This window comes from Gorilla gorilla, chromosome 2 (genome assembly GCF_029281585.2).
Source record: "Gorilla gorilla gorilla isolate KB3781 chromosome 2, NHGRI_mGorGor1-v2.1_pri, whole genome shotgun sequence".
Classification (NCBI taxonomy): domain Eukaryota; kingdom Metazoa; phylum Chordata; class Mammalia; order Primates; family Hominidae; genus Gorilla; species Gorilla gorilla.
Genome location: NC_086017.1, coordinates 20737510 through 20762204, shown reverse-complemented (window position 1 = coordinate 20762204; position 24695 = coordinate 20737510). Strand labels below are relative to the sequence as shown.

Below are 24695 nucleotides of genomic sequence, written 5' to 3'. Positions count from 1 at the left end.
TCAAGGACAAGGCTGCTCCTGGTGGCCCAGGCTCTGGGCAAGCGCAGCAGGCCTGAACCCTGGGCTTCCTTCATTCCCACACCCATTGATGCAGACGAGGAGCCTGAGGATAACAGTCATCCCAGCACTAGCGGAGCTCCAGTCATGCCCATTTGACAGATGACGACGCTGAGGCTCAGAGATGGGGAGTGACCTGCCCAGGATTATTCAGCAAGGACGCGACAGTCAGGACTTGAGCTGGTGTCTCCAGACTCCAAATCTAGTACTCCTCCTTCTCCCGCATGCTGCCTGTCACATGCCTACATGCTGGGCTCTGTGCTGGGGTCGACAACTTAAATGAGACCAGCCCCTGCCCTTGAGGCAAGGCTGGAATTTCTGTGCCTGTAGTGGGAGTTACGCGCTCTGCTGATGGCAGGCTCTGGTCTGTCTCTGTGGTCTCCGGGGTTGGGACGCTTCCCTGCCCTTTCTTTCTGGCAGATGAGGCCCCTCTGCTGGTGGAGGGCAATCAGAGGTGAGCCAACTTCCAGCTCTTTGTCTCTGCTGGGTGTCTTTGGGCCCCAGCCAAACGATGCAGGCATCAGTGGCTGAGTCTGAGCCACTAAGCATCTGTATCCCGTGTGCTAAGCACAGGGCCAGGTACAAGGTATCTGCCCAGTTCCTACCCACCCATTAACAGCCAGCTTGAATATCCTAAGATACCGACCGCCCCCTCACCTGGTTCTCATGGCACTGGGGGCAGATCTGCATGAACCTTTTCCTGATCACTCTTGTCCCCCACTCAGGACAGCCCATCCCTCTCCTCTGCGCCCTGAGCACACCCCTCACCCTGGGGGCCCTTGCCTGCTTATATCTGTCTCCTTACAAGCAGGTGGGATCCTGGAGGGAAGGGGCCACCTCATTGTCATCTGTCTATTTCCTGTGTCTAGCTCAGGGACCCTGGCAGAGAGGAGGGAGAGGCTCAGGAAATGTTTGCTAAATTAATAATAATGATAACACGAATAATAGCAAACACATCATACCTGCGATGTGCCAGGCTGTTTTAGGCAGTTGGCATACATTAACTTATGTAGTCTCTACATGGTCTGTACTATTATTATTCCCATTTTGTAAATGAAGACACAGAAGCACAGAGGAGGGAGTACACAATTTACCCAAGGTCACCGAGGCGATAAGTGGCAAAGCCTGGATTTGAACGAGGCGATCTTGCTCCAGAGCTGGGCTTTACCCACCCCACTGCCCTGCCTTGAGGGAGGGAGGAGGAGTTAAGGGTTATTTTGCCAGCCACCTTTTTGGGAAGCGCCCCTTCCCTGGAGCCATTTGTCGGCTCCAAATCCTTTCTGATTCACCTCTGCCTCCCCAGAAAAGGTGTTTCAATACTCCTTGTGCAGACAAAGGGAATGAGGCACAGAGAGGCGAGGTGACTAGCCCAAGGCACACAGCTGGCAAGTCATGGGGCTGGGACTCAAGCCCAGGCTATGGCCTCGCAGCCGCTCCGCCTCAGCTGCAAGGGCTGGCTCTGTCTATCCTTTCTCCAGGTCCTAGGGAAGAGGATGGGATGCAAAGGAGGTTGTTTATCCAGGATTGAAACTGACGAGACACCGCAGTGTGTAGGCCAAGAGGCAGACGGGCCCGGGTGCATGACCGAGCAAGTCACTCAGTATCTCTGAACCTCAGTTTCTTCTTCTATAAAATGCAAACAATGAAAGGAGCCCCCAGCTCGTGTGGTTATTGTGACAATGAACTGAGAATGTATCCAAGGCACACAGCAAGGGCAGCACGCATGGGGGTAGGCAGAGTGGCCGCCACTTTTTGTGCCAGACCTCGGGCCCCCAGGCCCAAGTGCTGGTTTAGCTCAGCCCAGGGACTCGCCGAGCTGGGGCCCCAGCCCCTGCCTCCCTCTGCCAGGCAGGCCTGGCCTGTCACGCATAAGCTGCCAATCCCTCCGAGACCTCTGCCCGCAACAGCAACAATAAGGGAAGATTATCAGCAGAAACACCCGGTGATTTGGCTTAGCAGCTTCTGGGAAACCGATCAGGGGAAGAAATTGAACTGGACTTGGCTGGCTTGACAGATATACTGGCTGTGGGGCTTGGGTGCCAAGTGACTCAACTGGCAGAAGGTCATGGGTGAGGGCGGCACTCCCACAGGCTGGGCTGGGTGTGTCTCCCTGGGGGTCTGACTGCTTTGCCTGCAGAGCCCCCTGCACAGCACAGCACTGGTTGGCCAAGAGACCCCAGTCTCCGAGGCGGGGAGGCTGTGGCTGGGGGAAGTTCTCCAGGGCTCCTAGGGAAAACAGCTGTGAGGACCAGCAGGCAAAGGGTTTCAGGGACTGTTGGGGGAATGGTCTGGGAAAGAGGCCGGGGACCTGGGATGGGAGTCTGGAGTGTGCTCAGTGTGGGAAGCGAGCGCCTGCGCGCTGTGTGGCAACAAAGGGAAACCGAGTGCATGGGTGAGTTACTAGCTCCAGGTCTACCCCCTTCGCCAGGGAAGGAGGCTGCCAAGCAGGGGGAGGTTGGCAAGGGGCCTCTAGGGAGGGCCGAACACAGAGACAGGCAGGCGGTGGCGGGGCAGAGCTGGTGGTGGCATCCAGGACAGAGATGGAGGAACAGGAGGTGCTTTTCTATGTGTCCGTGTCCTCAATGATTGGGTTGGGATGGGGACATGCATGCTGTGGAACTCACTCTCTGAGACTCTCTTCTGCTGTGCCAGGCAGTGCTGTTGGCAGGAGTGGTTGAGCAGAAGGGAAGTATTTAGCAAATTTTTCTAAACGTGAATTGAGAGTTGGGAATTCCGGTAAGGAAAACAGTATTTGGGAAGGCTTAGAGGGGCCGGAACAGACATTTGTGGGTAAGTGTGGAGCCCACCTGGTGGATGGCGGGGGTGCAAGAGTTGCTGGGAGGGAAGTGGAGGGTGGAATGGGGGACGGTGGGCAGGGCCCTGATGCCAGGGCCAGGTGGGAGTGGCTGGGCCTGGGGAGCCACTCCTAAGGGTGGCGTCTGGCCTCCTGGCCCAGGCTCCCCTCCCTCCTGGGCTCCCCATCCCCATGGCCCCTTACCTGGCTGTCCAGGCCCAGGAAGATGAGCATCATGAAGAACAAGGTGGCCCACAGCGGGGAGAGAGGCATCATGGTGACCGCCTTGGGGTACGCAATAAAGGCCAGGCCGGGGCCTGGAGCGAGGGAGAGAGAGAGAAAGCCACTGGGTGGAGTCCCATCTCTCATAGCATTGCTATTTTAATCCAGCATTTACTGAGTGCCTCCTCTGTGCCAGGCACTGTGCCTGCCTCTCACTCAAATCACTTCTGTTTCCCAGCCACCCCATGCGGTTGGTGCTATTCTGATGCCCATTTTGCAGATGAGCAAGTTGAGGCAGAAAGAGGTAAACAAGGGCCTTGGAAGGGTCAGGATTCAAGCCTAGGTTCAGCTGATCCATGGACCTTCCTCTGGACATGTCTCTACTGTTCTCAAGGGGCAAGGTGCAGTTTCTTGTTAAAATGCAGATTCTCAGGTCTACCCAGCGATTCTGACTCTGTCTGCCCAGGGGGAGGCAAGGACCAGGTACCCAGTGGTTGTGGTGTAGGTAGGTCGGGTCCAGGCTGGAGAAATGCTCTTCCACCCTGGCAGCCTCTTCCTTTGGTTTCCACTCCCATTTCCAGGTCTACACTCCCTTGTTTTAGTTGCTGCACATAGAGGGCTGGTTTAACGCGTCCTCGGGATGAACTTTATCAATGTCAGCAGACAGATACCTGAGAGTCTAGCCCTGTGGCACAGTGGTCAACAGCACAGGCTCTGTAGCCAGGTGGCCTGGGCTCAAATCTGTTTTCTTAGCTGAAATATGGGGATAATAAAGTCCTATCTAAAAAAAGTGGTTTTGAGAATTCAGTGAGATGACACAACAAATGGAAAGCACTGAAGCAGGTAAATGCTTAATAGACATGAAATCTGATGATTTTTTACTTTAAAGAGCAGCTTCATTAAGGTATAATTTACATACAACAGTTTGATGAAGTTTTAAAAAGTGTATACACCCAGATAACCACCACGACAATCAAGCCATGGCAATCAAGCTATAGAACACTGCCATTGGCCCCTTGGGGCCCCTTGCTGTCTCTTCACCTCCGTTCCTCCTCTTCACTTTGGGCAACCATCAATTCAATTTTTTTTCGTCCTTGGACTAGTTTTGCCTATTCTACCTAGAAGTGGAATTGCTGGGTCATATGGCAATCATATGTTTAACGTTCTAAGAAATTCCAAACTGATTTTCAAAGTAGCTATGCCATTTTACAGTCCTACCAGCAATGTTTCCAATTTCCAGTGGCTCCACATCCTTGTCAACACTTGATATTGTCAGTCTTTTAAGATGTGTCATTACAGTGGGAGTGAGATGTTATATCATAGTCTTCACTTGCATTTCCCTGATAGTTAATGACATCGAGTATCTTCACATGTTTATTGTCTGTTCATATGTCTTCTTTTGTGAAGTGATGGCTTGATTCTTTGGTCCATTTTTTTTTCATTAGGTTGTTTTCTTTTTATTTGATTGTGAGCATTCTTTATATGTTTAGGATGTAAATCCTTTGTCAGAGGAGTTATTACAAATATTTTCTCCCAGTCTGTGGCTTGCCTTTCCACTTTCTTAATGGCGTCTTGTGAAGAGCAGAAGTTAAAAACTTTCCAATTGTCTCCTGCTAGCATGTAAAGAAGTATAATAGATTTTATCTATTTTGTCCTTTGACCTCTCTAAGTTCACTTATTACTTTTTCTGTAGGTTCCTTAGGATTTTTGACTCAGACAGTATGTTTATCAAGAAAATTTTTATTCTTCCCTCTAATTATTTTTCTTGTTCTTGCCTTATTGCACTCTCTAGGAACTTCATTGCCATATGGTATAGAGGCAGAGACAGCATACATCCTTGCTTTGTTTCTGATTTTAGGGGAACACTTTCAATATTTAATAACTGGTAAATTAATATTGGTATAATACCATTAATTAAGCCACAGAGCTTATTCATATTCTGCCAGTTTTTCTCCTTTTGCCCCCTTTTTTTCTGTTCCAACATTTAATTCAGAACTCCACATTGCGTTTATTGGTTGTATCTCTTTAGTCTTCTCCAGTCTGTGGCAGTCCCTTAGTCTTTTTTTTGGTCTTTCCTAAACTCAACATTTTTGATGAGCTCTGGTTGTTGTTTTGCAGAATGTCTCTTGATGTGGGTTGGTCTGATGTTTCCTCATGACTTATGCTGAGGTTGTGCATCTTTTGGCTAGAAAACCACAGCAGTGATGTTATATCCTTTCTGGTGCATTATATCAGGGGGTGCATGTCAATCAATATTACTACTGGTGATGTTTACCTTGATCACTGAAGGTTAAGGTTAAACTGTTGTCTGCTAGGTTTCTCCACTATAACATTACTCTTTTTCTCTTTGTAATTGTTAACGCTCCTGCAGGAGGAAATATTTTGAGATTATGAAAAAATCCTGTTTCTACTCTGACTTTTACCTACTGATTTTAGTATTCATTGGTGGGTCTTGCCTGCAACCATGATTACAATGGTGTTTGCCTAATGGTGATTTGATATTTCCCTCATTCCTTCTATATTTATTAATTATAATTCTTCTCCAAGGAATAGCTGTCCTTTCACACCATTTATTTATTCAATTATTTATATATGTGAATATGGACTCCTGAGTAGTTTATTCTATGGGTTAAAATCCAATACTATCATTTATTTTGCTGTTCAAGTTATTTCAGTTTTAACCATTGGGAGTTCCTTCAGGTTGATTTCCATGGCTTTTTGACAAGCCTCCAACCTTTTTTTCTGAGCACTTCCTTATTTTTTGGCATCACAAAAATGTTCTAGCCTCACCTTGTCTTGCCCTAGCCCTGAAATCAACTGTTTTGCCAAGGAGCCCTGTTTTTTTTTTTTTAATTGAAGAATAGTGTTTAGAAACCAAGATCTGAGCCCTAGGTGTGCTCATAACTGTGGAGTATTATTGCTTTTAGGCCCTCTCAGCACACAAAGATAGGAAATATATGTATATTTACCCATGCATATACACATGAATATTTCTATATCTATCTGTACATAGATGAAAACCATGAATTTTAATATACTGATACTTCCAATTCCAATAAAAGACATTCTAGCATCTTTCCTTTCCTTATTTATAACTTCTTTCTCAGTGAAAAATCTGACTAATTATCTATAAAATATTTTCCTATTTGTTCAACCCTAATATACACACTTACAACAGTTGTGGAATTGCTACCCCTGTACTAACTGGAGCACGGTACCGTTATTTTTGTCTTTAGCTTTAAAATACCCAGTCAAGATGCTGTTTCTCAAAGTTACATAGGTTAGTTTTTCCTTCCCCATTCCCTTCAGCATGGTGACATTTTTCATTTGTAGTATAGTTAGGTTCATTTGTTACTGTTTGTATTCCATTTAGGGTTCCACCACAAAAAAATCATTGTTTGAGTGGTATGTGAAATATTACCAAGACTCAGAGCTAATAAAAAAATGATATATTCAGAGAAGCACTGCTTCCTTCTCATTCTTCCTCCCTCATTCCCATTCCTCCCTTCTTTCCACCCCTTTTCCGACCACCCCTGAAGGTAACCATCCTTGTTTGTTTCTAGTTAATCCTTTCTGTATTTCTTTTGCACAAATGAGTAGACATATTTTCTCTTCTCCTCTTCTTTTTTCACATAATGGGTAGGATACTATAGATATCTGCTTTTTAAAAACTTTTACACACACACATCATTTCAAAAAGTACTCCTCAATTTCTATTTTCTTGATTATTTTATATTGTAAATGGGTGTTAAATCTTGTTAAAGGCTTTTTAAGCATCGATGAAGCTAATCTTATGTTTTTTTGTTAGATCTATTAACATGGTGCATTATATTAATGGGTCTCAATTTCCTGAAATACATTGATGCTTGTTTTATGGCATAGTATATGGTCTATCTTGGTGAATGTTCCATGTCCACTGGAAAAGAATTGTGCTCTGCAGGTACTGAGTGCACTGTTTGATAAATATCAATGAAGTCATTGTGGTTGATAGTATTGTTCAGATCTCTATGTCTTTATTGACATTTCATATAATTGTTCTATCATTAGTTAGAGAGGGGTGTTAAAATCTCCAACTATGCTTGTGGATTTGTCTGTTTTCCCCTCCAATCCTATCAGTTTTAGCTCCCTATATAACAAATCTCCGCTTTCAGATACAAACTCATTAGGATTGTTATGTCTTCTCAATGAATTGCCCCTTTTATCAATATGAGGTGTTCCTCTTTATCTCTGCTAATATTTTTTGACTTGAAGTTTACTTTGTCCACACTAATAGTCAAGCCAGTTTTCTTATGTTTATTGTTTGAATGGTATATCTTTTCCCATTCTTTTATACTTTATCTGTGTCTTCAAAGTGTGTCTCTTTTAGACATGTTATAGCTGGGTCTTTTTTTAAAAAAAATCTGGTCTGATAATCTCTGCCTTTTAATTAGTGTATCTGGTCCATTTAAATTTAATATAAGAATATGGTTGGATTTAAGTCTACTATTTTGCATTTGTTTTATTTTGGTTTTCTGTTTTTGTTTGCTTATTTTGTTTAGTTTTACTCTGTGGCACTTTCCTGCATTCTTTTGGGTTAATAAATATTTTTAATTTTCAATTTTGTTTCATCTACTAGCTTTTTAGCTCTACCTCTTATTATTTTTCTCTAAGCAATTGGACCAAGACTATATGTCATAACTTATGCGAGTTAATAACATATCACTTTGCACTTCCACCACACATCTGACACTTCCCACTTCTGATTATTATTCTGACATTTTCTGCCCTAAAACAGACCTCAGGACCTAACCACATCAGTCATTACAAAATACAAGTGGACCACATACTCCAGTTAAGAGATTATTAGGCTGGATAAAGAAGCAAGACCCAACTATAAGCTGTGTAAAATCATTCCCCTAGGAGAGAGCATCCTGAGTGTAACAGCATCAGAGAGACAGATGCAGGGCATGCAGGGAAGGTCAGCAAATCTCAGGCACTAGGCTTAGAACAGAACAAAATCTGAACCCTGCAAATAGTACATTCTGTCTCCCTGGCTCAGTCTCTGAAGTGTTCTGGGACATCCCACTGAGTGTTCTGGCATCTAATTAAGTATTTTCCAAAAATCATGCCTCAGAAAGTGAGCCCAGGTCCTTCTGAGAAAGGTGAGGTGACTACATATTCAGCTGTAACTTGCATTTTCTCCAATTGGCAGACTCCTAAAGAGGGTCTTGGTGTGATCCACACCCCCAACCAGAGGCACAGAGCAGGTTTTCCTGCTTGATGCCAACAGCAACACAAAAAAGCAAGGCAGAAGAGACCGGATCCAGGCTGCACTGCTTATGGACTACATGCTCTTGGATGAACCACTTCATCTTTCTCAGCTACAAGGTCCTCATCTGTGATAGGCACTGTAAAAGCTAGGACTGCTGTGTGAATAGTGCCTGCTGGAGTTGTGCAGGGAATAGTCTGCACAGCCATGAGTGGAGGCCCTGGTAAAACCTATGTTGCAGAGGTGCTAGGAGCATTTCATGAGGTAGTATATGAAAAAACAACCATCTTACGGCCTGACAAGTGGGACAGAGAAAGTCAATTCCAGTGTATCAATTCAATGGAATACCACACAACTCAATGATAGCAATCTATTTTTACTGAGGGGTAAGCTCCTCATGCTTTATTATAAATGGAAGAACTCAGCCTACATAATGCCAAGGATAATATGATCCAGTTTTGATCACCACGCTTATAGCTACATATGTATGAAAAATCCTAGCGGGATAACCCCAAGGTGTTGCGTTGGATTTGAATTTTTTTTCTTCTGTTAATGTTTCTCTGTTTTTCCACAATGAGTATTCTTTCAATTTGAATAAGAAAAAGTCCAAAATTTAATTTTAGTTGGATTTTTTTTTTCTTCCTATTACTTCTCTCTGGGACTCCCCTCCAAAACGGAAGCAATGATAAAACGAGCAACAGCAGTGCTATGGATACTCTGTCTCACGCAACACTGCGAGGGAGTTTCAGGGTGTGCACTTTACAGAGGAGGACATGGATTCTCACAGAAAGCAATGCTACTATTGAGAAGGCAATGATCCCTCCTCGCAGGGCTGCCTGTGGTTGAATATGAGGAAGATGCAGAGGTGTTTTGTGAAGGGCTAGGTGCCCCAGCCACAGTGGGATGGAATGGGAAGTACATGAGCTTGACAGCCAGATGGCCTGGATTAAGTTCCAGCTCTCTTGCTTCCAGCCTGTGTGTCCTTAGTTAAGTGACCTCACGTCCCTGAGCCTCAGTTTTCCCATCTGTAAAATGGGGGTAGCAAAAATGCCGCTTCAGAGGGCTGAGCTGAGCATCATGTGAGATGATGTGTGTAACAGTTCCTGTCCAATGAATAGGTGCCCAGCGATTGAGAGCTTTGATCATACTCGTATCCTCTGGTCTAGCTTGTACCCCTGATTTCAGCAGGGGCCCTTGCATCTCTGATAAACATGACCAAGAGCAAGGTGGACTCTGAACAGTCATGGAGCAGAGCTTGCTGATCAGCTGCCTCCTTTGACATCCACACCCCTTGGCCTGCCTATTTTGGTGGGTCAGAGGGGTGCTTCCCTGACTGCACACGCCAAACCTAAATAGCCACACCCTGGACCGGGGCTTGAGAGGGAGGTGGGTCAGTTGTCACAATGAGTTGGGGCAGCACTGGCCTTGAGTAGATGGAGGCCAGGGAGGCCAGATGCCCCGTGCTGCTCTTAAAAAATATGTCCCACTGGACATGCTTGTAGGTGAAAAACCTATTTATACTTATCTGAGGTTAGACTCCATTTGTCATGTAAACGCAAACTATGTACTTTTTCATATGCACTTAATTTTCTGGAAATTCAAATACCATGTAAATCACGGAAAGAGTTTTTCACCATTTTGCACAATCACTCAAACAATGATAACCCTGCTCATGGTGGGTTTGCTACAAACACATGTCAATCTATACTTAAGGCTGTCACACTCATGGTGATTCTATGTCTAGAACAGGGAAAGGGAGGGAGGGAGAGGTGCTCTCCAAGCAAAGGGGAAGCATGTGCAAAGGCCCTGAGGGAGGAGGAGAGAGTTAACTTGCAGAAGTGAAGCAGACCGCTGTGGTGGGACCGAGTGAGTGTGGGGGAATCGTGGGTGGTGAGGCTGGTGGGGCCACAGGAGCCGGGCAACACAGGGCCTTGTGGCCATGCTGAGTCCAGCACTATGAGAAGCCAAGAAAGGCTTTTCATCAGAGAAGACATGTTCAGATTTGCATTTTGAAAAAAAAAATCCCTCCGCAGGGTAGAGCATGGAGTGGAAGTGACAATAGCAGAGGCAGAGAGTCCAGTGAAAGGTTTCTGAGCCATCCAGGTGGGCAGTGATGGTGGCCCGGGCTAGTGGGGAGACGGTGAAGCTTGGGAGAAATGAATGAAGTGGGCAACAGCATCTACAAAACTCGGGGATGCCTTGGATTTGGGAGGGAGGAGGTGTCGAGACTTTCCTCCTAGGTAATTCCCAGGATCCTGGATTGTGGATGAATGGTGGGGCCCCTTTCTGAGGCGTGAATCCAGGAGATGTGTGAGCTGAGGAGGAAGATCGCATTTCCATGATGACCATCACTCCTGGCCTCCCTCGCCGCCTTTTCCATCCCCACCTTTGGTGAACTTACCTGACTCTGCCACCTCAGCAATGGGTACCCCCTGCTCGTACGCCATAAAACCCAGGACTGAGAAGATGGCAAACCCAGCCACGAAGCTGGTGCCGCTGTTCAGGCAACAGAGCATGATGCAGTCCCTGTGGGGAAGCAGCAAGAGGCACTAGGGTCAGAGCGGGCAGAACCGGTGCACGGCTCAAACGTTCTCCACCCGAGCACCATGGCTGTCCTGTGAGGCAGGCAGGGAAGTGCAGGCACAGGCAGCTCTGTTTTTCTGATGGAGCACTCATGGTTCAGAGAGGTTAGGTGGCTGGCCCATGGTCACACAGCTTCTCCTGAATTTCTAGAAGGTAAGGTAGGTCATGAATCAGAAGCATAGAGCCAGCGTGGGAAGGGAGGCTGGCATATGGGAAAATGCAGAACTAATGAGAAAATACTCTGAAACACACCGACGCTCCTCCAAGTCCCTGGTAGGAGAGAAAGCCTGGGAAAGTATTCCTGGGAGCTCAAAGCAAGGAGGGCAGGAGAAGCCTCCATGGGAGAAATGGGGGCTTCTCAGCCAGGGGAGAAACCATAGGCTTTGCGCCTGAAGCTCCGGCAGCCTCCGGGGGAGAAGCTTTATGGTGACATTCTTCCTGGCCAAGCTGTTTACTGGAGCAGCATCTGCCAGATCTCAGTCTGGCTCTGCTCTGCTGCTGTGAGCGAGCAGCCCCTTCCAGGTTGAACCCTTGCATGGAGAGGTTTATCAGAGCAGTGACTGTCCCCTGCTCTTGGGAGCGGGGGGACTCACCAGCTAAGAAGCACCAGCATAAAGCCATGGCCCAGGAGAAATCAGACTAGAAACAATGGAACTTTGTCAAGATGAAGACGGTACCCTCGAGTCCCGGCTTGTCCTGCCTCAGGCCCAGCATCCTAAAATCACCAAGTCAGGAAGTTAGCCTGTTAGAATTTCAACCACTGTAGTGCCTGGACTGAGACTTAGGCATACAATCCATGTTAATACCCCATTTTATAGGGGAGGAGCTGCCAGGTGACCTTGTTCAACCTCCTGCCAGAGGCATGACTAGCCTCCATGGCATCCCTGCGGGTGGCCGGCTGACCTCTGCTTGCACACCCAGGCATGAGGAGCCAGCCATTTTTTCCAGTGGTACTTTCCCCTTGTTGGACAGCTCTTACTGCTTAGAGTGCTAAGAACTTTCTCATATTGTATTCACCCATGCTTGTTCTCTCTGATAAAGTTAGCTTTACCCTCCAAAACAGCCTGGAGTTCCTTCAGGCTTGGGAGATCTGAAGATAATGGCCCTATAGCCCCTTGAGTTTTTTGTTCTCCGTTACACATTCCAGTTCCCTTACCAATTCCTTATTGTACTTGAAATCTGTAATACACTCCAGCTTATCCAGTCCCTCCTCAATTGTCACATCCAGAACTATTCTCAACAACACAGCAGGACTCTCACCTCCTCTTCTTCTGACATCATAGTTTTTATAAAGCAACCAAAGGTTACATTAATGTTGTTGGTTGTTAACACCCTGTTGCCTTGCAATGACCCTAGGAATCAAGGGTAAAGTAGAGAGAGCACTGAACTGGTGGTCGAGAGCCTTGGGTTCCAATTCTCCCTGCAATATTTTTTCTTCAAACCTGATCTCACTGGCTATACAAGGTGCTTGGATAACAGAATTTCTTGGCCTTGCGCTAGATCAAATCATTTTTCAGCAAGGAGTCACTCTCACAACCTTCTTCCTTGGAGTGAAGTATATTTCCCTGCCCTCACTGACTTTGGGCTTAGCCACATGACTTGCTTTGGACAACAGGATGTTAGCAGATGTGACATAAACAGAGGCTTGAGATGGGCTTGCATGATTGTATTTGTCCTATATCATTTCTGTGATTTTCTATGAGAACTTCCCCAGGGGAGCTGCTATCCCTTCGGCCTGGACCCCAGAATGTACACACGTGGAGCTGACTTGAGCCTGGCTTGGACCTTGGAGCCAAACCCAGGGTCTTTCAGTCTACAGCCTGCAGGAGAGTCTCCTCAGCTGACCAGCAGACTTGTGAGCAATACAAGCAATCACTTGCTGTGGTCAGCCCCTGTGTGCTGGGGTTGTTTGTTACATAGCAGTATTGTGGCCATGGATGACTGATACAGGTCCCTTCAAATAACTCTTCTGGTACTGTGAATGCTGGCTAGGCTGGTATAAGTGGGGACTTTATCTGCAAGTCTGATTTACCTCTGCTCAAAAAGAAATTCAGCTATGCCCAGGCAAGGGCAGAGTTATTCCTAAGGTTGGGATACATCTGCTCCTTGTGCCTGTTTCCTGAAGTCTGAGGCAAAATGGCCCTGACTTATCAAACAGTTGACATTGGATGATACCAGGGAGGAAAGCCTTTGTCTACAGCCTCTCCATTCTGGAATTCTCCCACGTGATGCTTTCAGGACCTGCAGTATGCCAGCCGTGGACTAGGTTTCACTGAATCCTGAGGCTGAGGGAAATGAGTCACATAGATCAAAGCCCATGCTTTTGCTAGGAGCTAAACAAAAATGATGCACCCTAAAAATTAAGATGAACAAATCCTGACTTTAAAAAATTGTCTCTGGGCATCCACACAGGTGTTGAAAAACAAATTGTCCCTTGTTAAAAAATTCCCATCTTCCTGCACAGGTCTGTTGAGTGACTTCCTCACATTACGGAGAGACAGAAGGAGAGATAGAGAAGCTCTTTAGGGACCTGAGGTCCCTTCCAGCCCCATGCATGACCGGTCCCTGCTCCCCCCCAGTCCTCAGAACACCCACCCCTTCAAGCAGACAGAGCTTAGTGGTGTCTTCGGAAGTGAGGATTTTCCCTGCCTGGCTCGCTCCCATTTCCATCCCTCTAATTCCTTCCCCAGCTCCCACGTCTAGGTAAAACGCTTATGTAACAGTGCTTTGAAGTCGGCAGGCACTGAGCTGGGCTTTTAAGGCCTCCAGAAGCTATTATGCTGTCAGGAGAGAGGGTACTAATTTACTCCACTGGAGTTGAGAAGACCCACTTGCAAAACAATTTGGAAAAGAAAATAAAATGAACTTTCTAATTTTTGCATTGCCACCCAGGGGATTTGCTTTCTTCTGCTGATGGGAGAGATGGAATAAAACCTGCCTGCTGGAGGGGGAAGCAGAAGGGACCCATGGCTGACAGCATACATCCTCCACGCACTCAGTGGGGAATGAAGCTGCCACTGCCCCAAGACACAGGCTGGAGACAAGGCAGTTTTGGCCAAACCCTCTTCAACTCCAGTAGCTGGGAAAGAGCTGGCCACCCCTGGTAGTGAGGAATGGGGTGCAAGAGCCAGGAAGACTCAGGTGAAAAGCCACGCTCCATCCGTGGCGATGTGAACAGGAGTAAGGGACTCGAGCTCCACGGGCCACCATCTCCTTGCTTATGTAATGGGGTGGTTTCTTTCTGACTGCCCTGCGTGGAAGCCAGCACTAAACTAAGTACGAGATGCAGCAGACAACAAGAACACCCAGCCCACGTCCTCATGGTGCTGACAGCCTAGCTGGAGGGGACAGTGCCCAAGTGGTCTCTGAAGGGCCCAGCACAGAGGTCCCCATGCTGACCGTAAGCCACCGATGGGGTGATACTGTACACAGACAGTGTACATTTGAAAGAACTCCCAAGGGGGTCAGACTTGGCCCAGCCCGGAAGCCTGCATGTGCTGTTCTTCCTATCTGGGTGCCTCTCTCTCTCTTCCTGTCCATGGTTAACATTTTCATTATGGCTGACAAAGAGCTTTACTTCTCATCCCCCATGCCCACATCCTCCACAAAACTAGACGCCTTCCTCTGGACAGCCTGCTCTGACTGTCTGTCTTTAGCATCTCATTGTCATCTGGTCACCCAAATACCTCTCACCCAAAGAACCCCAGAAGCAGAACTCACTGCTGCCTGATGGCACACTGGATTCTACAATAGCTTCTCTTTTCAGCATGTTGGACCTGCCCACGTTAACTTCCCCATTGTCTTGATTTCCCCAAGTTACAAACTCTATAGGCTGCACCACTGCTGTCTGCAGCTCCCATGGCACCGATTCCAGGGCCTCGCACTTAGTAGACACACAGTAAACACTGCCGACTTAACAAGTGAGTTCATAATGTGACCGCTAAGCTAGCTCTCGGAAAGGATATAGTGGGGAGGCCAGAATGGACACTGAGAGACCCCAGTCAGAGTCAAGGCCCTGCCACATCTAGCAAGGTACCACCTCCACCAGCTTCACTTTCCCTGTCTCAAAGATGGGGTAATGTGGGAGGGACGCTATCACTGGTGAAAGTTCTTTCAAATGCACGGTGCCACTCGAGCCACATGATGACCCAGTGATGTGATGGTTAATTCCAAGTTCCTGTCCCTCCAGCAGGGGTATGGCATGACCTGCTCACCTACCCTCACCTATGCTGAACAGGACTTGGGAAAAACACTCTCAATATTTTAAGAGTGTGTTGGCCGGGCACCGTGGCTCATGCCTGTAATCCCAGCACTTTGGGAGGCTGAGGCAGGCAGATCACGAGGTCAGGAGATCAAGACCATCCTGGCTAACACGGTGAAACCCTGTCTCTACTAAAAATACAAAAAATTAGCCGGGCATGGTGGTGGGCGCCTGTAGTCCCAGCTACTCGGGAGGCTGAGGCAGGAGAATGGCGTGAACCCGGGAGGCAGAGCTTGTAGTGAGCCGAGATCGTGCCACTGCAGTCCAGCCTGGGTGACTGAGCGAGACTCCGTCTCAAAGAAAAAGAAAAAAAAGAGTGTGTTGCTTGTTTTTTCACTGGTGTTCTAGTGTTTTTCCCATAAACTTGTTTGTATTCTTTATATATTGTGGATATAAACCCCCTGAGTATCATACGTTGTTGGGATGCTCGTTAATCTTATAGAAAATTCTCATATTTGTAAATAAAATAATGTAGATGATGTTTGTATTAACAATTTTTTAAAAATTATAAAAGCAATACGTACTCAAAGTTAAACAAAAGAAACTAAACAAAACGCACCCATTTAAGCTGTATAGAAGGTAGAAGTGGGAAAAGCCCACCTCCCCACCTCTGACTTCCCAGTCTCACTTTATGGAGGTGGTTATTTTGAATAGTTTCTGTGTTTCTTTCCAGAAATTTAGATGTTCTCCATATTTATGTGGACCAATCTGCCACTTAGTTCTTTTGTGATTTCTTTAATTATTTTTGATGTTTTCTACATCTTTTCCCATTCTGAAATCAGTATTTCATTCCTACTTATAGGGTGGTTTTCTTTTAAAAAATATTTAACTCTTTAATCAATCTGACACTTACTATGGTGGAAAGATGGGATGATATATGAGAATCTAATTTGATGATTTCCCCAAAATACTTATCCTATCTCAGAACCATTTGTTAAAAAAAAAAAAAAAAAAAAAAAAAAGGCAACCTTCCTTCCTTTCTCCGCTACTCTGTGATAAGGGATTGTTGCACTGTCATGATTTCATGGTCTTATCCCTGCTTAAGGAGCTCTCAGACTCTAAGGAAGAGATGCGCTGTCCATCTACCATGAAATATTAACCTATTGCGTACCAGGCACTGAGTTCAGGGGTGCAGAGACCCCAACAGACCGAAACCTCAACAGACTGACCATCATCCTAGATCAGCACTTCCACCACACAGAGCTGGGTGACCTTGGGCAGGTCCCCTGCCCTCCACGGGTCTCAGCCTTGCTGTAGAACTCAAGCTGCAGGCATGAGAGGCCAGGCAGCCAAGGGTCAGACACTGGGGCTCGCCTCCTCACCTGAACCCCCTCCCAGCCCTGGTGCAGCCAGCTGCAGGAGGCCAGAGGGACATGTTAGGCTGAGGGGCAAAGTGGGGCACTGGCCCCAGGTGGGGCAGAAGATGACCCTACAGTCAAGTACGAAGGGCAGGAAGCAGGTTTCTAAATAGTAGGTGAGAGAACAAGGCCCTTGGTGTATGTACTAGCTCTGTGACTGGGGCAAGTCACTTATCCACCCTGGAATACGTCTTTACCATACGAGGTGGCACTGAGACCTGAATGAGATGCCAGTAGTGGTGGGGGATTAGCTTTGCAGCCTGAGAGAGACTCTGACTACATTTGCTATTCTCCTAGCTCCTTGGTGGCCCACTCTTTGACCCTTCGGTAGAGGGAGGCCAACAAACAGCCTATCTATCTCCTCCTGGGGCCCTGCAAGGTGGGCAGACAAACATAAACTAGCCTGGCAAGTTAGAGGGCTCTCAGGGTTTGGTGGAGAGCTGGCAGGGCCCAGGGAAATGCTCACCTGTAGCAGTTGTTGTTATAATTGTTATAACTTCCCAGAGCGGTCAGACAGCCCAGGCAAATGGCATAGGAGAAAAAGATCTGCGTTCCAGCATCTACCCAGACCTGTAGGAAGGCACAAAGATGTTGGCATAAACAGAAGTCAGATGTGTGGTGAGAGGGTGGCCCTGGTCTCTGAAATCCCCCACCCACACTCTACCCTTCAGAAAAACTCCATAAGGGATAATTAAACTTCCTAACCTACCCAGGACCCCCTTTAAAAGAGTTCTATTCTTGGGGACCACATGATCAAGTGTAAATGTCCTCAATTAATTCCAGAATTTGCCAGAGGTTATGAATAATAGCTCAGTGAATAGCAAGAATTTGAATGCTTAGGACCCCGGCCTCAGCTGTGTGACCCTGGACAAGTTACTTAACCTCTCTGAGGCTGTTTCCTTATCAGCAAAGTAGGGAAGAAACTTCCCTACCAGGACTGTTGCAAGGATTCATGCAACAAGGACCATGAGCCCCTGGGATCTAGTGCCTGCTTGCAAGGTAAGTCATGTTTAAGGTAAAATGAATGCTTCCTTTTCCTTGTGATTAAGGCCACCATGAGAAAAGTGTCATAAGATTCTGTCCAGGGTGATACATTCGCATAGCTGACCTCAGCATAAAAGGTGGCAGGGAGGAGAGGAGTGAGGGAGGCCCACCATGTCCTTCTCCCTTTCAGAACAGACTCCCCACCTCTAGGCTTCCTATGTGGTACACAAGATAACTACTTTCCTAGTCCCCAAGCTCCCTTTTGATAAAAACTGCTGTGGACAGCAAGACATGCACAACAGAAATGACAGTGGCTTCTCGAACACTTTCCCCAGGCTCCCTTTGAGCCCAGCCCCTAGAAGTTGCCAAGGAAAATCCAGAGCTCAAATTGAAATGCAGCTGATGAGACTCATGCTTAGGTATCAAATGCCATCTAGAGAACAGGGCTGGCACTAAATATATAAAACAGGAAACACTTACTGACCTCTCAATGTACAGGTACCACGCATTACTGCCCTTCATGCATTACTGAATATTCACGGCAACCCGGCCGGGCACGGTGGGTGGCTCATGCCTGTAATCCCAGCACTTTGGGAAGCTGAGGTGGGTGGATCACCTGAGGTCAGGAGTTTGAGAGCAGCCTGGCCAACATGGCGAAACCCTGTCTCTACTAAAAATACAAAAATTAGCCGGGTGTGGTAGCAGGGGCCTGTAATCCCAGCTACGTGGGAGGCTGAGGCACGAGAATTGCTTGAACTGGGAGGTGAAGGTTACAGTGAGCCCAGATCACACCACTTCACTCCAGCCTTTGTGATGGAGCAAGACTCTGTCTCAAAAAAAAAAAAAAAAAATTCACAGCAACCCTATGTGGTAGGTACTATTATTGGCCCCCTTTTACAGCTGAGGAGACTGAGGAACAGAGAGGTTAAGTAATGTGCCCAAACCACACAGCTGGGAAGTGGCAGATGCAAGTCCATGGAGGTCTGCCTCTAGAGATGTATGCTCATTCAGTCCCAGAATTTCCAATGTGGAATCAGCCTCAGAAGGCCTGTGGTGTAACCTCTCACTCAACACAGGACTCTCTTCTGAGTACTTCTGACAGAATAGTCTCTGCTTGCTTACCACCAGTGACCGGGAGCTCACTATCTCCTGACCCAGACCCTTTCTTCTTCAGAGAGCTGACTATTAGAACATTTTTTAAGATGAGATGAACTCTCTCTTCCTGTTTTCCTCATTCTGGGGGCACCCAGGCCACATCCCTCTCCTCCATGTGGTAGCATTTTAAAGATTCAAAGAAAATACTCATGCCCACTGGACCCCGGAACTCTTTCATTTCCAGGCAAAGTATCTGTATCTCCTCCCTCTTCAGAACTGGATTACATGGTACAAGTCATTCTATTGTGTGTCTGCTCAACTGTGTTAAGTCATTCAACAAATTGCCTATTAAAATGGAAGATCATAATGCTGCCTCTGAACCTGAGAAATAAGTGTATTTTTTTCTCCTCTAACAATAGTATCACTGGGTTTAGGGTCTTGGAGCTCTGTGAGGAACTTAAGGAGAGCTCTTTCATGAAGTGCAGGGGCAGGGAGAGGCAGGTAATGCCAGTAGACCAGAGTGCACTGAGATGGGGTAGGAGAAACTGGAAAGAGGAAAGACAAGAACAAACTCCAGACATTTTGATGTGTGGGGGGTATGAGATAGGCTGGTAGTAAAAGGGTAAATACAATTTGGGGAAGGTTTTTGGAAATGGTAGAAGCTTAAGGATACTTAAATGTTGGTAGGAAAGGTCCAGTGGAGAAAAAAGTGTTAAAGACTTGAGAAGAAGTGGTTGTATTTTTAATTCCTCCCGCTTTGTCTCAGTTTCCCCATTTGCTACCTCAGTGGATTGCCTGTTCTGCTTAGTAAGGCCAGTGAGCCACATGGGGAAGCAAAAAGCAGTACAGCTGCTGACCCAGGAAATGGGAGGCCAAATCCCAGTGGCAACTTAGAGCTACTCAGTGCCTGACCAGACACTGGGCCTCCAGTCACACTTGTTAATGGTGCCACAAACCAGGTGTCCCTCCTTCACTGTTCTGGGCCAGAGTGAGCAAAGCCCTCAGACTTGTGGGAGAGCCGGCTCCCCAATCCTGACTGAATCCCGTCACTCAGTGGAGTGGACCCTCCCCCTAACATGGTAAATAAACGCTCTATGAGTTAGAAAACACCAAAGAAAGCTTTCGACCCACAAGCCCCAGATATGTACCCCAAACCAATGATTTTCATTTGCAGGTATTTTTTTTTTTTTTTCCAATTTGCTCTTTGGGCACATCAACGCTGAAATGGACATCTGCTGTTTTTGCCTACTTAGCATCCATCTTTCCTTTTTCGGTAACAGCACCTCAATTTTACTTTGGAAAGCTACCTCTTCTCTGCTCAGAGGTAGATTCAGGGCTGGCCACATGACCCAGACCTGGCCAATCCAAGGATTTTTCTTGGCTACAGTGACTGGTTCATGGATGAGCATATGATGCAAGGCAAGTCAATGGGACACTTTTTTTTTTTTTTTGCTGGGGATGTTAAGCTTGTAACTGCTGGGGGCATCACTGGCCATGAAGGAAGAGTCTACCTGAGAATGAAGGCCAACACACAGGAAAGCAGAGTCTAGAGCAAAGGCAGACCAATATTAGCACATGACTCCCTGGATCAGACCTGAAATCAGACCTATCCTAGAACATTTCATTTCAGAGGCCTATAAATTCCTCTTTTATTTAAGTCAAGTTGGATTGAATTGTTCTCACTTCAAACTCAAGCTAATAGCAACATTTAGCTCTTAGAAAAACCCAGAGGGTATGAGCCCAAATCCTTTAATCAATCCCAAATTACTGATGGACCAGCATTCACTGAGTGCATTCACCTGTATACTGTGCAGAACCCTGTGTCACACTCTGAAAGAGTACCACTCAATTTTACATAGCACTCCGTCTCTGTCCTCAGGTGAGATAAAACATTTACAAAACAAGGTGCCCAGTAGCTGGGAGAGACAGATGGGGGGAAAGAGAAACTTGTGCTAAGGCAATCAGAGAAGGCTGCCTGGAGGAGGCACACCTTTTGAGATTGGAGAAGAGATGAAAGAGGGCATGTTGGGCTTAAAGATTCACATGAATCTTTAAGGGTATGTTCTCAAATGATTTTTCCATCTTGCTCTCCTACCTCTATGGGGAAAAGTCTGTCATTTTTATTCTGATGTTCACCATTAAACCAGCACCTTTACACAATACCCTTAATCCTCCCCTTTTCTGACACAGTCTGTTGGTTCTCTGCTGTGAGGAATACTGAAATTAGCTACAGCCTCCATTTGTCTTCCCTCCCTACCCACTAGCATCCAATTTGAAGAAATATCCATTTGCTTCCAGTTAATACTTACAAGTCAATCTGTAAACTTTTTATACTTTTCATATATATGTTATTATCTTCAAATTTTTAATACACTGTATAGATTATCAGAACATACAACCATCACATAATAGCCTTTACTGATTGATTGAATAAGATGGGATCTTGCTATGTTGCCAAGGCTGGAGTGCAGTGGTGTGATCATGGCTCACTGCAGCCTTGAACTCTTGAGTTCAAATGATCCTTCTGCCTCAGCCTCCTGAGTAGCTGTGACTACAGGAATGCACCAGCATGCCAGGCTCCTTATAGTCATTACTTAATGTGAATTCGATAGGTAACTATGAATTTAACAATCACCCCCAGCCCTTATGTTAATACCTTTCCAGTCAATTTTGTTATCTGTAGCTTGTTTTCCAGTAAATTCCTCTGGAAAGTCTCATAGGAAATAATATTAGCTGAGTTCTTGCATGTTTAGAATAGTTAATCTGTGACTTTCATACTTGAAAGGCAATTTGGCTGTATATAAAATCCTTGGCTCTCTTTTTCTTTTCCTGAGTATCTGGAATATATTGCTTAGTTGCTTTCTGGCACAAAGTGCTGTGGTAGAAAGGTCTGGTGCCAATATAACTTGCTTCCCCTTATAAAGCACTTATTCTTTTGGTTTGGATGTCCAACAGGTTTTGTTCTACACTTTATTAAAGTCCAACAGTGACTAATCTGTGTTGATTTTCTCAGGCTCATGGTGTATTTTTTCAGGATGCAAGTTCAATTCTTCTCTTTCAGGAGAAAAAAGATCCCAAAATTATTGCTGTATTTATTCTCTTCCATTGCTTTGGGTCTCTTCTTTGGGGACTTGTATGTATGTTGGACCTTCTTTGCTCATCTTCTATACCTATCACTTTTTCTTTCATTCTTTAAAAAGTCTTTGTTCATTTCTGACTTTATTTTTACATTTTTCCTCCTTTCCATCTTCTGTTTACTTTGTCATATCATCCATGGTCTGTATTCACTGTTATTCCTTCATTTTAGTTATTTTTTCTGAAATAGTTTTTCTTTTGTAAGTTGTCCTTCCTGTCAGCTCTCTTTTTAAATAGTCTTTTTGTCTAACAATTTCATTTATGCTATTTGCCTCATAGTATCTATTGGTTTATTATTTTCCTTTAGCTTGTTTTGAAGTATTAACTTTCAGTGTTACACTGTTTTGTGGTTCTGTCTTTGTGCAATGCCTTGGGACAATATTCTCCCCATAATTATTTTCTTTATCATAGCTTGGCATAAGTTTTGATCACAGTCCTCTTCTGTTGCTCACGTTTAGGCGAGATAGATTTTCCTGTACTCTTAGGAGAGGATTTTCTTGTGTAGAGGAATGACAGTGGTCCAGGATAGATTTTTCTAGACTTTCAGTCTGAACTTTCCTTATTCTTTTATTGCCAAAAACTCTTTAAAACTATGGCCATACAGATAGTACTTCCTGAAATTATTGTTCTCTGTTCTTTTCTCCCACTCTTATCCAAAATTTCTCCTTTCATTTCCTCTAGTGTCTCCATCCTGCTCAATTTGGATTCTGCTTCCCGTAATTTCTCCTTAATATCCATGAAGCCTCAACTGGTTAGTGCGTAGTGTTCACAGGGCCCAGACCTCTGCCCAAATTTACTGCAGTCCTCCCCCACTTACCTAGGGGTTAGAGACTGCATAGACCCCCTCCTCATTTGAGGTGATGTTCTCAGATAGGTCCACTAAGCTTCTACCCCCAAAGAGAGTCCTCTCCCAGTACATGTTAGAGCTTTCTGGGTTTCCTGGTGCTGGATCTTCAGAATTCCCTTTGCCTTTATGTTCATCTTCATCTTATCCTACAGAACTGACATCATGCAGATGTCACTGCTGTTGGCATCTGGCCCCATCTATTCATGTTTTGTGGTTCATGGTGATACCTAATTGTGCTGAAGGTGCTGTCCATAGGGTTTTTGTTTTACTACCCTTGTTTCTCTGTTTGGGTGAGAAGATTCCAGGAAGTTAAAATAATTTTTTTTTCTGTTGCCACCTTACCTTCTTGATTCTCAAGAAATCTTTAGAGGGCAAGTTATACAAGATTGATCTTGGCCGGAGGTGAGAGACGAATACCCAGATCTGAGCAATATGGTGGGTGAGGGTGCAACACTAGATGATCCAGGTTTTCTAAGGGTGGTTGAAGGTATAAAGTGGGGAAATGGGTATTAATTTGGAGAAGGGAAGTTTGAGACATCAAGTGAGATGTTCAAGAGATACATGGAAAGTCTAGGGCTACATATCGACGTCTGGGCTAGAGACATATATTTGATCATCATCAGGATTTTAGCAGTAATTTAACATCTCCCTGACTCCAGATCTAAAATTTTCTTCCCTGGCCTCTTCTATTTTTCACATTTGAAAAACCAATGTTGAGTTCAGCTTTTCTGCTGAGACACATGCTCATTTGGGCATAGCAGAGCCTGAGAATGTACAGGATTAGATTTCTTGAAAACATCCCATGAAGAACCATGGGATGTCTTTACATGGAGTCTGCATCATTAGGCTCTTTACAGAAAGCATAACTGATATATGTTTGTTTCTTAAACAGATGCCTGTGGTTGTGAAAATGCAACATGGCTCCAAATGTCATCCTTGCCTCTCAGTCTAGAAAGGAACTAATGAACTCGTCAGTGAGGTGGTGTATTTGTTAAGATAATTACTGCTAGGTTACGCTGTATTAAACAATAAACCCACAAATTTCAGTATTTTAGCACAATAAAAGTTTATTTCTCACCCACACAAAGATTAAAGCATAGCCCCTGTGAAGGGGCTCTCTTGCACCCAATGATTTGTGATATTAAGTGTTTTTCCTTTATGACACCACCATCTCTCAACACAAGCTTCCAGCACAGCCTCTGAGGCAGAGAAACTGGAGGTTTGCTTGGGAAGGTTTTAAGGATTAGGCCTGAGGGTTGCCTTCACTCCCAAATACATATCATTGGCCACACCCAAGTGACTTGGTTGCAAACTAAAGACAAGGAACTCTGGGGAATGTAGTCTTCCCATTTACTCAAGAAAAGAAAAAATATATGACATGAACACAGCATTATCTCTGCCAAAGCATTATCCCAAGTCTATTTCACCTACAGCTACTTTCTTCAACTAAAAATTCCACAAGCACAGACAAACAAAATCATGGTGGTCATTAGAATGATTTGACAAAAAGGGAAAGAAAGTCTAGTAAAATAAGCTAACAGAACATTCATGAACCAGCTCCTACCCTTAAGGAGCTTACACTTTAGCAGGAGACACAGCGGGAGACCTATTACCAAATAGGTTTGGTAATGCCTTAAGAAGTGAAAACCTTGAGTTAATGTTTGCTGAAACCTAGTGCGTACTACAGGCTCTCATGTACGCAATCTCATAATTTGCTAATGATCTTACTAGGTAAGTATTATTGTCTCCATTTTTTCAGAAGTGGAAATAGGCTCCTGAAAAGTCAAACAGCTTATAAGGGAGAGAGTTGGGTTTGAACCTAGAGTGTTCTGGCTCTACACTTTACAGAGAAAAGCTAGGACCTCCTGGTCTGCTGAGTAGGCCTGTAGTCTCAGCTGGGATTTAAACAGCTCTGCAGCTGTCAAGTCAAACAGAACAAAGGCAACCCCACCTCGATGAAAGGAAGACCAGGCAACTGAGCCCTACTGACCAGCATCTCCCAGGACGCTACAAAGGGAGCAGCTCAGCAGAGAAAGGGCTTCCTATTTCTCAACACAATTTGAAGGGAAAACAGTCTCAACAAAACAAACCCTAAGGAAGCTGGGTCAGTA

The 24695-nt window shown here is 45.5% G+C and overlaps 1 protein-coding gene across 1 annotated transcript in view; it reads right to left on the bottom strand.

Moving 5' to 3' along the window:
- SLC6A11 (solute carrier family 6 member 11) overlaps positions 1-24695 on the bottom strand; it is a 127183-nt gene that overhangs the window by 11576 nt on the left and 90912 nt on the right. Inside the window, exons 7-9 of the mRNA XM_004033612.5 lie at positions 16990-17093; positions 10723-10847; positions 3056-3168 (exon numbers count right to left, since the gene is read on the bottom strand). Of these exons, the coding sequence (XP_004033660.1) occupies positions 3056-3168; positions 10723-10847; positions 16990-17093 (342 nt within the window). The remainder of the gene's footprint in view (positions 1-3055; positions 3169-10722; positions 10848-16989; positions 17094-24695) is intronic.